The sequence below is a fragment of the Panthera onca genome, chromosome C2 (genome assembly GCF_046562875.1).
Source record: "Panthera onca isolate mPanOnc1 chromosome C2, mPanOnc1 haplotype 2, whole genome shotgun sequence".
Taxonomy (NCBI): domain Eukaryota; kingdom Metazoa; phylum Chordata; class Mammalia; order Carnivora; family Felidae; genus Panthera; species Panthera onca.
This window is the reverse complement of record NC_138347.1, coordinates 41,775,919-41,793,818: the sequence shown is the minus strand read 5'-3', so window position 1 is coordinate 41,793,818 and position 17,900 is coordinate 41,775,919. Positions and strand designations below refer to the sequence as shown.

General features: G+C 35.8%; 1 protein-coding gene across 3 annotated transcripts in view; it reads right to left on the bottom strand.

The window, feature by feature from the left end:
- Nucleotides 1-17,900, bottom strand: part of EPHA3 (EPH receptor A3) — a 360,076-nt gene that overhangs the window by 80,250 nt on the left and 261,926 nt on the right. For 2 of the 3 annotated variants that reach the window (XM_060640217.3, XM_060640219.3), the window contains exons 6-7: nt 4,646-4,770; nt 1,541-1,703 (exon numbers count right to left, since the gene is read on the bottom strand). In XM_060640217.3, the coding sequence (XP_060496200.1) occupies nt 1,541-1,703; nt 4,646-4,770 (288 nt within the window). The remainder of the gene's footprint in view (nt 1-1,540; nt 1,704-4,645; nt 4,771-17,900) is intronic. The other variant, XM_060640218.3, reaches the window with a different exon arrangement.

The window sequence follows — 17,900 nt, the reverse complement described above, 5'->3', positions numbered from 1 at the left end:
GGATGGCAGCTCGCCTTCGAGTTAGAAGAATTACTGCGTTTCAGCTTGAGCTGATAATTTCTAAGAACACTAGATTCTCAACACCTTGCGGAAGGCACAGCTGGTTATGGTTAAGCGGCGTTTCCAATCAGCTGACAAAAGGTGTGCCATAAAATAGCATAACTGTTTGATACAGTAACTATTATTTAACTTAAACTGTTTTTTATAATTTGTGTTTACCTTTTAATGTTTCTATTAGGTATGGATTGTGGGCATAATAAAAATATTACCATACCAAAACCAATGTGCTTTTAGATCACAGACAAAATATTTAGACAGGAAATACACATGCCAGGAGAAATGCCAAATCAGAACAGTCAAAAGAGATTACTGGGTTTCTCTTCGGTACTGTGCTGGCCATTGTCAGACCCTCCCTGGATGATTTTTTCTAAAAGGAGTTCATCTTTGATTGTCTTTCTAGGCTATTTTACAACTGTGAATTTAAGTTGCAGGAAACTGAGTGATGTATACAATTTTTCCCATTACAATTAAAATAAAACGTTCACTAGAGATAGAACTGCTTTATGTACAGTAGAAAAGATGACTCCAATCATTACATTTATTGTCCTATAGGATATTAATCAATCAATCTGGGACAAATTAATAAATTTAAGTATTCCTGATTGTCTGTAATATATACACACACAAATATGTATTTATATATGCATATTTATCTGTTCTTCAAATGTTCCTTTAAACAAGTTTAATCTAAAAAACAAATAAACCAGTTTAATCTTTTTTAGAATATAATAAACAGAAATAAATATATAATAGTCTCCTCATTAATTAATACACTAAATAAAATCCTTAGCTTGAAGTTGAACTTGTGTTCCCTCCATCTTAGTACCATGGCCATGATATTTATTAGCTTTTTGAAAATCATATTTTAGCAGAGGGTTTTTCTAATATGAAGCAAATGCATTTGAAGAAAAGAGAAATGCTACTGGGAAAATGTTTGCCAATTTTAGACCAGTCTATGCCAAATTTGGTGTCAGACACACAAGATTATCCAAATTGCTTGTGAATGTGAATGAGGTGATAAATCAGGTTTTAGAAAATCCTTAATCTCCAAGTGATACAAGATTGAATATGTTAAGGATTAAAACAATATTAAAATCCTCATGGATCAGCAAGTTTCTTTTCGTAGTTCACTGAATCATGCAATGAACCTGGAACATCTGGATGAACAGGTACTGGGAGTATGTTACCATATTAAATGGCGTTCCTCAAAGCAATTTATGGCCAACAGAAGACCAGTAGCATTCCAGGCCTTAGAATATGTTTGATTTGTAAAAAAGAAAAAAAAAAAAAACCCACACAGATGCACACCCACACTACAGACCCAACGCTATATAAACGGCTAAATATTTCAAGCAGTACACTTTCAATGTGTCTAAATGTCAACATATTATCTAAATTTAGATAGGGAGAAAAAGAGTGAATTATCAGACAACTTTGCAACAGCCCTCCCCCCTACACCCTATATTGAAATAATACATACAGTCCGGGCTAGTTTCAAATTCAAACTTGCGACTGTTGGTCCCATAGCCAGCTGCAGTTCGGGCTCGGATTTGGAATACATAAGTAGTGTCAGGCTTGAGGCTACTGATGGTAACATTCGTGCCTCTTGCCCTCAGAATGGTATAACTTGTCTCTTGCTCCTGCTTTGAGGTAAGAAAAATCATGTTACAATCAAATCTTCATAAGGCTATTGGATGGTAAAAATGTGAGCCACCCAAAACCAGTTCTTTCAGATTTTAACATAGGACATATAAAAGAGGTGACAATTATTTCACTCTCTGAACACAACAGAGGCATTTTGAAGCTAACAATGTATACCGAATTTCCTAATTTGGATAAAATGATTTGTGTCTTGCACATAAAGCAGGAAAAGTTAGTTTTCATTCTTACTGGTTAGTGAACATGCAAGTGATATGCTTTCTTCACAGCCAACCCGGAATGAAAGCTTCAATCCAATTTCAAAAATAAACTTACAAAGAGGAACATATCCTTTTGAATTAAACCTAATAGGGATGCCCTACTGATTCTCAGAAAGATATCAATTATAAAATATTAAACTTTAAAAAGGCCCAGGTTTTACATATAGCGCTACATTAAATTTCTCAGCATCACTTATATGTGCACTGTATTTAATCTAAGTCACTGTGGTTTAGCAGAGACAGATATCTTCAGATCAAAGTCTAGAGACATTTCCCCAAAGGAGCTTCTCCAGGACACTTACATTGTATGTTAGGAAATTCACAGTGCAAAGTAACAGTAAAGTCTTTGTGTCAAGCCTTGTGTGCAAAACTCGAATTTTCAGAGAATTGTGTTTTTCCCCTAAGGCACATTAACATATACTGAGCACTTTATGGGTAACCTGATTTTGAACAATGGTGGAATGCCCTGCACCTGTGCCGGGGCCCGGAGTGGATATCCTCAACCAAAATAATAGAATTTACTGGAAAAAAAGTTGTACATTACACACATTTTTTAGTTAATGATGCTGGTTATGTATTGAATCACATTTGAGTTGGTGTATTAAATAATAAAGAGGATCAAATATATTTATTTTACAGAATTAATTCATTTTTTAAAAAATTGAGCATATGCCTGGAACTTGAATCTGTTCATCATCATTAGTGAAGTAAACAGTCAAGAAAACTAGACCTTAAAAACAAAAAAAGAAAAAGTAAAAGAAAGCTAGACCTTACAGAACTTAAATCTAGTGAAACATTCAAAACATTTCTAAGCATCATTATATATATGTATATGCATATGTATATGTGTGTATATATACATATATATATGTATACATATATGTGTATATACATGTGTCCATATATGTGTATATGTATTTGAGAATAATTTTTAAATTTATGATTTAAGATAAAAGATATTTAAGATAAAAATAAGTATTTATATAAATGTATATATTAAAGATAATATTGCAAGTAATTTGCATCAAATTTTTAAATGTTTAAGGATTAAAAAGTAGATTCAGCCATTTTCTTCCTGCACTGGTTAATATTATTTTAATATAAGGATGTGCATTGTGCTTTGTTGGTAGAATCTGACAATTTCAGAATTTTGTGTATGTTTGTCAAGATATGAACATAGATTAACTGTATTTTTGAATTAGCTCTAAATGTCTAAGGTTGGGTGTTTTCTGGTTTTGTTATCTAATCTGAACTGAGGCATATCATTAATTTTTTTTTATTTTGTTGCATTGTGTATAAAACATGGATTCTTATATTTGCCCAATCTATCTTGTCACACTTTTAAAAACAGAAGATCTCGATCAGATGAGTATTTCACAGTGTCACAGTGGAGCACCAAAAGCTAGGATATAAGTTATTTATACTATGACTTTAGCACAGTGAAGTTTATTAGGCCTCTTGTTTTCTTTTAATGAGAGAGACATTCCTTTCCCTGCATGTGGCGGTATGGAAAAAAATGGCATCATACTTGTGAAATACATTACCCTCAATAAAGAGAATAACTACACAATGTAGATAAATGTTTATACATTACTTTTTTTTTTTTTTTTTGCACAACTGTTTATACCACTAATTCTCTAATAATCCATACTCAGGTAGAGCAAGGCTTGTAATACAGGGAAACATACTAACGGAGGAGTCATGGCTGCCTGGAATCAAAACAGATAGCTGTTTATTAGCAGTGAGCTTGTGAGAAATTCAAATAATGCCATGGACTCTGTTTTCTTATTTGTGGATGAACCTATTTGCCCACTTTTGTAGGATTATCAGACAGCTCACAATTAAATAATGTATGCAGAATTGTTCTATGAAGTGCTCTACGAATGCACAATTTGTTTTTAATTCACCTTGAAATACTTTGTAAACTGCACACAAATATGTTTCGTTCACATTGGTAGCTATAAAACCACCCACCTCTGATAAGATTTGAATACATCTTGCTTTCAAACCTCACCATAATTTATAACCAAAGAAAAATAAGTGCCATTTAGAGTGATGAAATACTATATCCTAAATTCTACTTATAAATAATCATGTACCTATTTTTATAATTGTATTACGGAATCACAATTTTATGATGTGGACCAGACTCATCCATCTATGCCCACCTTCTAAATTACCTTGTACAACATCAAGAAAGCTTTTCATTGTCAGTTCAATTATACAATGGTTTTGTTATTAGTTCAAAGTTCAACAGTTCAGTATCTGTACTGAATGAAATTCATGTGAATGTGAAGGTCAGGAAACGATGCCTAGGCAATAAACTAAGGAACACCATCAAGAGATGAAGGAATCACTGTGAAATAGCTGATAGAACAGGGGTCTCTCAATGTAGAAGGAAAAATGTCATTTCCAATGCCATAACTAGATGGCTTCAGTTTGGTACTGACATCTTTGCTGTGGCTTATTGCTATAGAATGGGGGATATTTGGCACAGTGATTTCAAAAACCACTCTACTTATAAATCAAAGGTATCAGAGGACCCAAGTTCCAAACAGAGCTCTACCATTTCTTAGCAATGCCATTGGTTTCTTTGCAAGTGCACAGCTCATAAGAAGGTAACCTCTTTCCCTACACAGCCCAACCCTTTAACGTCATCTCCCCACCTTTTCATAGTATTTGACCTCGTAGTCCAATATGATCCCATTAGGGTGTTCAGGCTCCTGCCAGGATAAAGAGATGCTGTTTCTGGATGTTCGATCCTTCTTAATCGTCATGACAGGTGATGGAGCTGTAAGGAAAATGGGAGGGGATGGGGGAGGACACAAATCAATCCAATTGGGAAGGCCAGTAAGGAAGAGCAGAACGAGAAGGGAACAAGCAAATGCAAGCTATCATTGCTCTAATCTTTGGCAAGAAAGCACTATCTCCATTTCAAAGGCTCTGGAGTATTAATCTGGCCCCATATCAAGCCTCAGCAGCTGGATTATAGCCTTGGTACATACAGGCCTATGGAAAATGAACTGAGATTTTCAGCTGCTGGTGGACTAGTGGCAAGTGAGCAGATGTTTTCAATCTGCTACTATAATGTAAGCAATGAAATATATTTGATATATTAAAAAAAACAAAAAACCAGGGCTACCTATTTGTTATAATGTTGCAAAGTTATTAATGCCAGATTCTTCAGCTCATTGATAACATTTTCATATGCAACTCTTTAAGAGGACTGGAATCCATTATGCACCAGGAGTCCCTTGGTATCTATAGATAATAATAATATTTACTGTATTGTAAAATACACAGGGTTTAGAACATATTATAGTAGGTCTTGACTTCTAACCAAATCTCTCATGAATAAAAATATCAGGAAACAACAATCTTCTGCTGTTACATTTTTATTTCTTAAAATATATATATTTAATAAAAATACCAAGGAACTGAATACACTTCGTGTCACAAATCTTGGGACATATTTTGAGGTGTCTTATTGGGTGTTGACTCTGTATTTGTTATGTTTTGCTATGCATTATCTAAAGTACAGAATATGAATAAAAATCATCTGTTTGGATCAGATATCATACGGTTACCTTCATTTCTAATGGAAGATTAAATATATTTTAAGTGATATCCTCCTTAAGTCCTTCCATTAAAAAAAAATGCGTACTATCCCTCAGTGCACTTCTGGTTTCAAATCTCAACCTTGGTACACTGGCCAACTGAAATATCTCACTGTGGGGTTCAGCAGCATTCTGCCCTAATAGAATGCAGCAAAAGAAATTGCAAACATGAAACAATACAAAAATCAAGAATTATCAAGTACATTAACTGTTGAATTGTTTTCACTGCTAAAGGACCTATTTTCTTACAGATTTTTCTCAATCAAGAAGCATTAGAACGCTGTGTATTTGTATTCCCCAAAATAGCCAGCATTGGAAGATTCCTATTTGTGGATTTGATGTTTCTGTGATTGTCCCATGCTGACGTTTGCATCTAACCTCTTAAATTGTTCCTGTCTGTAAATGCCTTTCATTTGTATTCCTTACTTAAAATAGAGCTTTTGCTAAGCTTGCCTCGTGACACTGTATTAGAAAGGGTAAATCTAAATGAAAAATCCGCTTCAATAAATTCCCCATCCTCCTATTTCTATTATTTGTAAGATCTTCTGAACTCTTTTGTAATTAAAGCTCCATTCATTTAATGGCCTGGGAATGATAATTTAATCTTTTGCCAAGGAAAAATGTAGCTGTTGCTTTTCTGATGGGAAAGTAAATATATTTTCTTAACCATATTTTATTCCCATTAGCAATTAACATCCTTTCATGTAACTTAACATCATTTACCTTTCATATTCAATTTTTGTCTATTCAATATTATTGTTTTATTTCTTGGATTGGCCTCACAGCACCCTCACCTCTCCAACCTGTACTGGTTTGCTGCTCTTGAATTGATTCTTAGCAAAGGATAATTTATTTTGGTTATATTTCATTAAAATTTTATAAATGTATTCAATGTTTCTAAATACATTATTCAGTTATAAATAAACAAAAATATGTTAATTTTTGAGAATTATTTTCTTTTACTTTAACCTTTATATTTAAAAAACAAAATAAAACAACAATTCGTTAATTGTTAATAGAAAAGTTGTAGCCCTAATGTCCTGGGAAATAAATATTGTTTTGTACAAAATGAAGAAATTCCACTAATTTTCGTGCTGAAATAAATCCATTAATGGAATAACTTTTAATATATACTTACAGAGCATTTCAAAGATTCTTGATGTTGGAACACTTTCTTAGTAAACCCATGGAGACCCTACATTCATTCATTCCATATCACCATGAAACTGGTTTATTTTTCCTAACAATTAAAATACAGTTTTCAGAGAAGTTTTGAAAATTACCATGTATGGCATCTCTCCTTAAAAAAAAAACAAAAATAAAACAACAACACAAAACAAAAACAAAACAAAAACAAAAAATGAGAGAGAAAATAATTCATTTCAAAGAACAATTGTGAGGAAGGCTGTATTAACTTTTTAATGAAAGCTTTGCAGGCTGCTTGGGATCTGCCCAACGTTTACTGCTTCTGCACTGAGCAAGACTTGATAACTGCTGAAATTCTTCAAAGATCTTTGAGCAAGCTGCAGGGCCCTGTTCGACTGTAATAAATAGTCTTTTGTAATTCCACACTTACTTAAGTAGAGGCAATTGCTCGGAGCTTGTGCCTTCTCTAAGTTAAATGAACCTCTTCTGATTGCTGCTTTTAGGCCCCTGTTAAGTCATTTGTTCTGCTCTTTTCGTGCACGCCTCTTGTGTTGGCTACATTTCAGCAGTGTCAGCCCTGTGCACCAGCTGGGATCCTGTCACATTTAGGTAATGCTCATCAATGTTTTAATATTCATAAATAATTAACAGAAATTGTTTTTCTCTCTCCTAATAAATAATTTTAAGACATAATGAAACATACTGCAGGAAGAGATAAATTCCGTGGGCATTACACTGTATCAGTGCTCTTTAAAAGATTTTCTAGAACACTCCGAATTCATGTCTTGAAGTATAATTTATCCACACTTCCTTAAGTGCTCACAGAATTTGTAATATTAATGAGAAACAGTGATATGGATTACATCTCTTTAAGTTAGTTTCCAGGTATTAAAGGGTGATTTGTTCAAAGTGCTAGTTTCCAAAATCCATACAAATCCTTTAAATTTATTATTATATTTTGTATTTAACAGAACATGGTATTGCATATATATCATAAAATAGATTTGATTTTTTGGTCTTCATTTCCTTTTTTTTTTTTTTAACTTTGATTTGTAAGAATGGCAGGTAATAGTTACATGGAATGAAAAAAAAATCTAGGGGAGCCTGGGTGACTCAATCCGTTGTCTTACTCTTGATTTCAGCTCAGGACATGATCTCACAGTTCCTGAGATTGAGCTCCACATCAGGCTCTGTGCTGACAGCATAGAGCCTGCTAGAAATTCTCTCTCTCCCTCTTTCTCTGCCCTTTGCCCGCTGGTGCACATTTGAGAGTTTACTCTCTCTCCCTTTCTCTCTCAAAATAAATAAATTAATTAAAAAAAAATATATATATATATCCTAAAACTAGAAAAATGCTCTCACCTAGAGTGAGAAGTTACATAGGAGAAGGAGACACAGCTTTTTCCCAGCAAAATGTGGGTCCTATAAGCTAAAACAACAATTACTGGTCAATACCCCAATAGCCCAAGATTAAGAGTTTTAATCTGGTGCCTCTTTTATATATATTAAATGATACATTACTAAAATAACTATCTTATTAAGAGAAAGAAGTTGATGACAAAATAGGCTGCTATGAAACTGGTCCAGGCTTTAATGCAGATTAGTAAATGCAGAGTTATACAGGGAAAAAAATATGAAAAAGGGGTAACAAGAAAAATTAAAACAGTAAGAAGAAAATAATTTTTAGTAAGTTAATGACCCTCTTTCAAATAATGTCTTGGTGTATAAAATACATTTTGGTTATATTGGTATTTGAGAGGGAACAATTATTTGATCTTTGCTTTTGCTATTCTGGGTATAACTGGATATACATGTCCTCTGGAAAATGAAGAATGGAGACATGATACACTTATACAGTGAAATGTATTATATTTTAACTGAAATGTTTCCTAAAAGAATACACATACAAGATGGGGCGCCTGGGTGGCTCAGTCGGTTAAGCGTCCGACTTCAGCTCAGGTCACGATCTCGCGGTCCGTGAGTTCGAGCCCCGCATCGGGCTCTGGGCTGATGGCTCAGAGCCTGGAGCCTGCTTCCGATTCTGTGTCTCCCTCTCTCTCTGCCCCTCTCCCGCTCATGCTCTGTCTCTCTCTGTCTCAAAAATAAGTAAAGGTTAAAAATTTAAAAAAAAAAAAAAAGAATACACATACAAGAGAAAAGGGTTGGAAGGGAAAGAGAGGCTCAGGAATCACACAGTTAAGCTTCTTCCACGAAGCCTTCCTATACTTACATTACACCACTGAAAAATTATGACCCTTCAAGGTACTACAAAAATTCTGTGGTGTCACAGCTGACTTGCTCAAGGCTCTTTCAATTAATTCTTCTTTAAAAATTTTCTTTGGTTGGGGCATCTGGGTGGCTCAGTCGGTTAAGGGTCTGACTTCGCTTAGGTCATGATCTCGCGGTTCGTGGGTTCGAGCCCCGTGTCGGGCTGTGTGCTGACAGCTTGGAGCCTGGGGCCTGATTCGGATTCTGTGTCTCCCTCCTCTCTCTCTGCCCCTCCCCCGCTCGCACTCAAGCTCTGTCTCTCTCTCTCTCTCAAAAATAAATAAACATTGAAAAAAAAATTAAAAATTTTCTTTGGTCATTACATAGACCTATAGCGATATTTTCACCTTATGTTATCTTGTACTATGTGTTTTGTAAAATCTGCTATCAAATGGTTTCAGTTTCTATTCTGGGGAGACATCACTTCCTGGGAACCAAGGATTGAATGTACACCGGGTATTTACTTGCCTCGTTCCAGACCACTGCAATTGGTAGCCTCTTGAATCAGAAACATGTAATGGGTAGTCCAGAGGACAGTGACATAAGAGAAGTATAACCCTCGATAGTTGATAATTGAACCCCAGTTATTTATTTATAAAGGAAAGGCAATATTTTCTCTCATTGCCAGTGTAACCTGAGCCACTGACTGCATCTAATGAAATAATCAAAAAAACAAATTTCAATGAAGAAGCAGAAAATGTTGGGCTAAAGAGGTTTCCAGGTAAAGAGATTGGCTTAGAGATGGGGTTTGTATGGTTTACAGTTTGTATTTGAATTACACATGATATACTTACACGCCAAATCTACTGACAGACATGGAAGAGATTCATTATTTTAGCTGTGGTATATTCAAGCTACGTTTACTATTATTCTGCAGCTAAAATATGACCCATCCTTAGAATCAGGAAGTCAAAACTTCAAAATTCAACTCCTAAAGGATCTGGTTTGGTGTGTTTGTTTTTATTGGGACTTTCCTCCTTCTGGGTTTGGGAATTTCTAATGAACCTCTGAGGTATCTGTGGTTTAGAGATTGGACCAGTTAAAGTAATAACAAAGAGGGCTCAGTATTTCTTTTCTAAGTGAGCCAAAGCTTTTTAAAATTATCTCCATGGGAAAATATTATGCAGTAAATGGTTGAAAGATTTTTACTTTGAATCAGACATGCCTTTCAAAGCATTACTCCCTTATATTTTTGTACCATTCATTACAATGCCCACTTAAGAACATTTCCTTCTTGGTTTTTAGGAAGTGAACCCTTCTATTAAATCCAGAAACACTCTTGGGTTTGAATTAGCATAATCATTCATAGTTTAGTGTTCTCCATCTCACCACCCCAATCCTGATTTCCTCAACCTGTTGCTGTCCGGAATTTCCTGTTTGGGTCTCAGGACTCACTATCTTTACAGACTAACCAGTTTGAATTTCAGAGTTAAACTTCTTTATATATTCTCCCTCACCAACAACCCTGCAAGCCAACAGCTTCAAAATCTGAAAGCTGATGGCTTTTCTTTATTCAATTCTACTTTTCCATCCGTGTTTCAGTTCAAACTCTTGTCGTTTTTCACCTGCATTGGATTCTATAGTTTTCATCTCAATTTTTCCAGAAATGCAACTTTCTCACCTTTTGATGACTTATCATTTTATAAAGTAAATGAAACATTAACCCTGCCCTCTTTCAAAATTTCATAATTTCAAATCAGTCTTTTCTAAGCTTATTAACTAAATACAAGAAATGAAAGAAAGGTCTAAGAATCTAGTTTTAAGAAGTTTGTATTGGGGCGCCTGGGTGGCTCAGTCGGTTGGGTGGCCGACTTCGGCTCAGGTCATGATCTCGCGGTCCCTGAGTTCGAGCCCTGCGTCGGGCTCTGTGCTGACAGCTCAGAGCCTGGAGCCTGTTTCAGATTCTTTGTCTCCCTCTCGCTGACCCTCCCCTGTTCATGCTCGGTCTCTCGCTGTCTCAAAAATAAATAAAACGTTAAAAAAAAATAAAAAAAAAAAGAAGTTTGTATTAGAAAACTCTTAAGATCTCACATTTGGGAAATTCTGAACTACAATGAGAGATATCAATTGAAATTTATTACATAATTATTTAAGATTCTTCATAAGATGGCAACACCCATACCAGCTTTATTATTATTGCTCTCCTTTCAAACTAAAACTCTGAAGATGATTCCTTCGGTCATCTGTCCACAGTGTGCTGCTACATTAGCTGTCTGGAACACTCAATCTTTTCCTTTTCCATGTGAAAACGCTCTTGTATTTATAATCCTTAGAAATCCACGGCTAATAGAATTCTCCCATGAAGCCCTTCCTGAGTCCCTTAGGTGATATTAAGCAGCTTCTTCCTCTGTTCTGATGTACAGAATAGTTGTTCATTCTCTTATTGTTCAGCCTACTGCATTAGGTTGTAATTGCATAATTTGCTTACCAATATGTCTTTGCGCTACATTATAAGCCCCTCAGCGTCTTCAGTGCCTAATGCCATGACAACCTTGTATAAAACTAGCTATGCAGTTTGGTTAGTTTTGCAGTAAACTATACAATATATTTTGTGGTTATTTCCTTTCAAAGATAAGTTCCATTTAGCTCTTGATGTTAAAATAATAAAATTCAAACCAAAATAAAAACCATAATATGTTTAGCAGAGATACCCCTTATCTATAAAATTATGTCATTAATTGTCTATAGTAAAGAGAAAAGTAATTTCTACGGTTTAAATTCTGACATCATCTACTAGGGATAGCATCAGAATCCATCGGTTAAGGGCTCAGTCCCACAAGATTGTAACCCATTTAGATACCAATTGCAAGTAGTAGGTTCCCAGATTACGCAAAATTTCGGTTTGACTTGGCTACAAATCAAAGGTTCCCATGACCTCCTCCTCCCCTTTGATTTATTTGCTAAAATGGCTCACAGCCCTCAGGAAAATACTTACCTTTATCAATCCATTAAATAATATAAAGAGATATCCAAGACAAGTCAGGGAGGGTCCCAAGCACAGGAACTTCTCTCCTGGTGGGGTTCGGGTGTGTCACCTCCCGGTACATGGATGCGCTTATAGACCTGGAAGTTCTCCACACCCCATACTATTGGGATTTTTACAGAGGCTTCGTCATGTAGGCATGATCAAGCTTAACTCCATGTTCAGCCCTTCTCTGTTCTCAAGAGCAAGGGTGGCAGGGCTGAAGATTCCAAGCTTCTAACCGTGGCTTGGTCTTTCCACTGACCAGTCCTCATCCAGGAGCCATCCAGAAAACTCACCCAGAGTCACCTCATTAGAACAACAGACGCACCTCTGACCCGGGAAATTACAAGAGATTCAGGAGTCCTGTGTCGGCAACTGATGTCAAAGACCAAGTACTAGAACAAAAAATGCTCCTATTGCTCTATCACTTAGAAAATTACAACAGTTTGGGGAACCTGGGTGGCTCAGTTGGTTGAGTGTCTGACTCTTTGTTTTGGCTCAGGTCATGACCTCACTGTTCATGAGATTGAGCCCCATATCTGGTTCTGTGCTAACAGTGGGGAGCCTGCTTGGGATTCTCTCTTTCTCCCTCTCTCTCTCTGCCCCTCCCCTGTTTGTAGTCTCTCTTTCTCTCTCTCTCTCTCTCTCTCTCTCAAAATAAAGACATATTACATTAAAAAAAAGAGAGAAAATTACAAGAGTTTTAGGAGCTCTGTGCCAGGAACTGGGGACAGAGACTAATATATATTTTCTGTTATCTCACATATGTAATATGGCTTCGAAAATATATGGAAGGTAAACCACGGGTTTCTAAAAATAATGTTGCAATATGAAAGAGATTAATATTGATAAGTAGCTATTTTAAAAACTCTTATTGTTCACTTGGAGTTGACTAATGTCTAAAATAAAGAATCATGTAGGTAGGAAATAACAGAAATTAGAGCAAATAAAAGTTTTTTCTTAACTATTTGTCTTTGAAAAGTGCAGCATACTAGCAAACTTATCATAAAAATACTGAGATTCCTGAAGAGGTTCTATATATCTACAACATGATTACATTTTAGACAAAAATAAAATATGTTCCTTAGATTTGCTGAGATGTTCTACAATATTCTTTTCTCTTTAGGTCTTTTGGAGGACCATGCATACTTTCAAAGTTTCTACAGTTTCACATTCTAGTGAGCCCTATCCAAAGACATCATGCTTTGATATACAAGGCAATGATATTGATAGTTGGTTCTTCATCTAAACATTTGTGTGTGTGTATATGTGTGTGTATTTGTATGTGTGCGTTTTAACCTAATGTTCTTTCTTACACAGATGATATAGTGCTCCTGGAAGGTCTGGTTGTGTTTCACTCTTTATGTGAGACAAATGAAATTCACCTAAATCTGGGGTGTTCTTCTTTTTCTTCATAAATTACACATGAAACATAAAGTACTTTCAAAATTCCTAGATAGGCATTTGGCTATGCACACATTATTTTGAAATACACAATGTTCTTTATTTCTGAAAATATCTGCTTTACAATTTTAGCTATTTTCCTAGGCCTAAACTTAGAAAAATGTATTCCAGAGATAATATAAGTAATCTACATGGAAAGGATAGAATCTTCCCTCCCAGACAGCCAAAAGTTGTTTCAGGAATTCCTCATTTCATATCTCAATATCTTAAAGTTTCTCAATATCTTAAAATTTCCAGAAGCTATATCTTGACTTTGTGAGTCTTAATATCTAAATCCTGATTATTTGTTAAAAGTTGTCCTTTAGGTGTTTTCCTAGTTATATATTTAGAAAAGTTGCTTTGATGGGATTTTAATATCCCAAGTTCCCAACCAATGTAGATTACTTTCAACAATATCCGCTGCATGTTGTCCTAATTGAGTGGTATCCACAAAATAAAGACAATAGAGTACAAGCTTCAAAATTCAAGTCAGTAATCAAAGTAAATAACTAAATATGAACTCTTGGGCAAAATCAGATAATATCTCATACAACTTTTTAGTTCAGACAAGGCCGTTTTAGTATAGACTGATTCAAAGATTAAGAGGGACAATTGTTCAATGTGGCTAATGGAAATATGGTGGTGGGAAAAGGATTATGGTGCAAAGTCAAATCCAGGTGAATGAAGAACCAAGTTTAGATTATAACTAAGCTAACCACATTGTGAGTTTTTGCTTGTTTGTTTCTTTTAAAGGGCTGCTGAGGTAATAGGTCTGTTCTGACTCACAGTCACTCAGGGGTACAGCTGCTACATTGCAGCATAGGACAGATGGAACTGCTCTGGACCTTGGTGGCACCCTCTGTCGAGCCTGTGACACAGAGCTTGCTGCTTTCTAATTTACTGCAGGAGTGGAGAGGTACAACTTAAATACATTGTGAGTACAGGAGAGGACTGACATTTATGCTGGTTCCACTTTACACATAATGGTAGGAAATATAATCAAAAAGATTACCCTCCTGAGCTATTTGGTTTATGTGCTCAATCAAGACAGAAATGGGGAGAAAAATTTATGTTATATAATTTTCATATATCATATAGTTTTATAGTTTATAGTTTTATATTTATTTATAGTTTTTATATTTATTTATAATTTTATATTTATTATCATAATACACAAAATATATACTAGAGTTATAGTAAACAAGACAAAATATATACTGGCCTTAAATAAATTAAACTTTTTTGTTGGCAAACTAACTGTAGACAGACAGAAAAGTCACTAATAGAAATACACTATATTTTGAGTGAGGTAGGTATCTTTGTCAAAAGTCATTGAATTTTACACTTATAATTAATATGATTCACTATATATAAATGTTGCTTCAATTTAAAAAGAGGCAAAAATAGAATTTTTTACTCAGATCTTACAATGTCACTGTATTAACCATCTCTTCTTATTTTCTGTGTTCCTGATGCTCTGGCATCTGAAGCCTTGCTGACTGGGATAGACTGCCTCTCCCAAGGCCAGACAATTCCTAGGAATAGCAAAGACTGACCAAGGAGGGTGTTTTTCATAGGCAAACTAATAAATCCAGAACCTTCTCTATCTAGATTTATACCCCCAGGAGGCAATATGTCTCTGCCATAATCATCCCACGGCCAGGTACCAGACAGCTAGGGAGTCCCTATACCTCAAAGTCCACTGAAATTGTTCAAACTAGCCAATCGTAGGTCTACTTATCTTGCCTCGCCTTTTCCACAGAAACCACAATAAAGGCTCTTGCCCATGCTTTCCGCCTGCTCCTTCCCCCTCCTGACCGACCCAGCCATTTCTCTGTGTGACCCTCTATGGTGTGGCATTCTCCCCTTCCCCTGAGAAGTGTGAGGAACAAACTATCTACTTCATAACAATCATCTCCTACCTGGTCTCTCGGTCTCACTATACCTGAATAATAATAAACACGATATTTTCAGAAAATTATAGTAGTGGAATATTGTCTAGAAGTTATTTGAAGCAAGTAAAAGACCTCTTCTTGACAGCACTATGAGCTATCTAAGGAAATACCTGGCATGCACACCGTCTTGTTGTAATTTTGTTTTTGTGTCACTCCAACAAATCCAGAGATTTCCATGATGCACTGTCTTTGATGTCCAACCAACTAAGGTTTAAAACCAGCCTACAGTAGTTTTAATAGTACAGAGTTTTAACATTTTATGCTATTTAAGGAAGAGATCCTTCTGTACTTAGAGGCTTGCTATCTGCTGGGCTCCTGGGTCTCTGCTCATCAGCTCCATGGTTTTAGCCACATCACATCGTTAGACACTAGACACTAACTCATAAGCTAATGCTCTTACCTGGACCTACTCCTACGTGGCATACTTGAGGCCCAAGGTAAACCCTTTTGTTCTGTTTACTGGATCCCTCCTTTATACAAGTAAGAAAAGAAAAGAAAAAGGAGAACATGATCCCTCGTTGTGTCAGTCCAGAATTATTCAAGGGTTCACTTTTAAACCATTGTTGTGTAGGGTCAGTTGGGGTCTCTGTCACAAGTAATAAATAGCTAACTTTAATTGAGGCACCAATATTTGAAACACACACACACACACACACACACACACACACACACACACGCATGCATGCATTCATGAATTTGTTGAATTCAAGCGTGGCCCTATAATAACTTACTTTCACTTACAAACATTCTTGGGTGAGTGAGAAATTGATTTACTCCTGAAGGAATGACAACTGTCCTTATAAGTATCACATGCATGAGTGAGCAACCATTATTTCTCACTGTTGTATGAATCATGAATTTTTATAGTGCATTATCCCTCCATAAATGTACACCATAGAAGTATATGTTATATCTAGATATTATCGATTCTGTGTGTGGAAGCAGTAAAAAATGTTGAGAAATTCTGCTTGGTGTATGGCTTATGAAGGCCGGGCCCCTATGGCTTGCATATGTCCAGCGATTCTACCCTGAGTGCAGCAGAGACTAACTGAAGCAGGGAGGGAAGTCCTCTTTAGGAATCATGGAGGTTGATCTCTTCCTTTAGGGAGGTAAAAGCCCAAACCTCCCATACCAGAAAATCTGCAAAGGCTGGTCCAACATTCAAAATCAGATTTTCAAAATTAATTCAGACCTATCCAATTTACTTACATACAGAAATACTCATTGGATTGAAAAAAAAAGGGGGGGAGAGACCAAGGGAGTATTCCAGGAAGGAAGATTTTTGGTGAGTAACTATATAGAATATTTGATTACCATAAAATCATCTTCCTGAGCAGCCCTACTATTTTTTTAATGTTTATTTTTGAGAGAGAGGAAGAGAGTGCAGGTGGAGAGGGGCAGAGAGAGATCTGAAGCAGAGGATCTGAAGTAGGCTCAGGGCTGACAGCAGAGAGCCAGATGAGGGGTTCCATCTCACCAACCATGAGATCATGACCTGAACCAAAGTTGGATGCTTGCTTAACTGACTAAGCTACCCAGGTGCCCCTGAGCAGACCTACTTCTATATTACCTTGATGCTAGTGACTTATTTATGATATATTTATACTGTTGAAGAAAAAATAGTCTTTATTTGTTAATTTGAAAGAAATCACCTGAAACTTTTTTTTTTAATTTTTTTTTCTACATTTATTTATTTTTGAGAAACAGAGAGAGACAGCATGAGCAGGAGAGGGGCAGAGAGAGACAGAGACACAGAATCAGAATCAGAAGCAGGCTCCAGGCTCTGAGCTGTCAGCACAGAGCCCGACGTGGGGCTCGAACCCACGAACCGTGAGATCATGACCTGAGCGGAAGTCAGACGCTTAACTGACTGAGCCACCCAGGCGCCCCATCACCTGAAAATTTTTAAGTAAAATAGGAAAGAGTCAAATGCATTTGACAATTACATGAATCCTCATATGCACTCCACATCTCTTCAAATTATGCATCCCAAACCCATTATCTAATTTCAATTAAAATTTAACAAATTAAGCAGTAAAAAAGAGGTTGTGTTTATTAATTTTTTGTAGTCTAGCTGTCTGAAGGATGCAGGTGGGAAGTATGCTAATTCGGGTACGTTTGCATATTTATACAAACAAAATCCACACCAGCAGAGACTTACAGATTTCTAAAAGCAATCATGCCTGAAAAATTTCTATTTGGCTGTAACATTTGCATTGTTCATGCTTGCATTTAGTAATACTTCCCAAACTCTTTTTGCCCCAAATTCCCTTTCTCTACCTCATATCACTTGATTAAGAAATGCAAACATTTAATTGCAATAAATAACATTTTATTCCCCACAAACAGATTCTAAAAAAATATAAGTAGAAAACAAAGGGGAAATTGCAGAGGAAGACTACCTGCTGCTTAATTTCCATGATGCCTGTGGTTTGACCTCTTTAGCTCCAGGAACAAGATTAATTTATCTAAAGAATTTTTGTCAAATACCTTTTGAGCTAGCATGAGTTTTGGAAGAATTCTAATT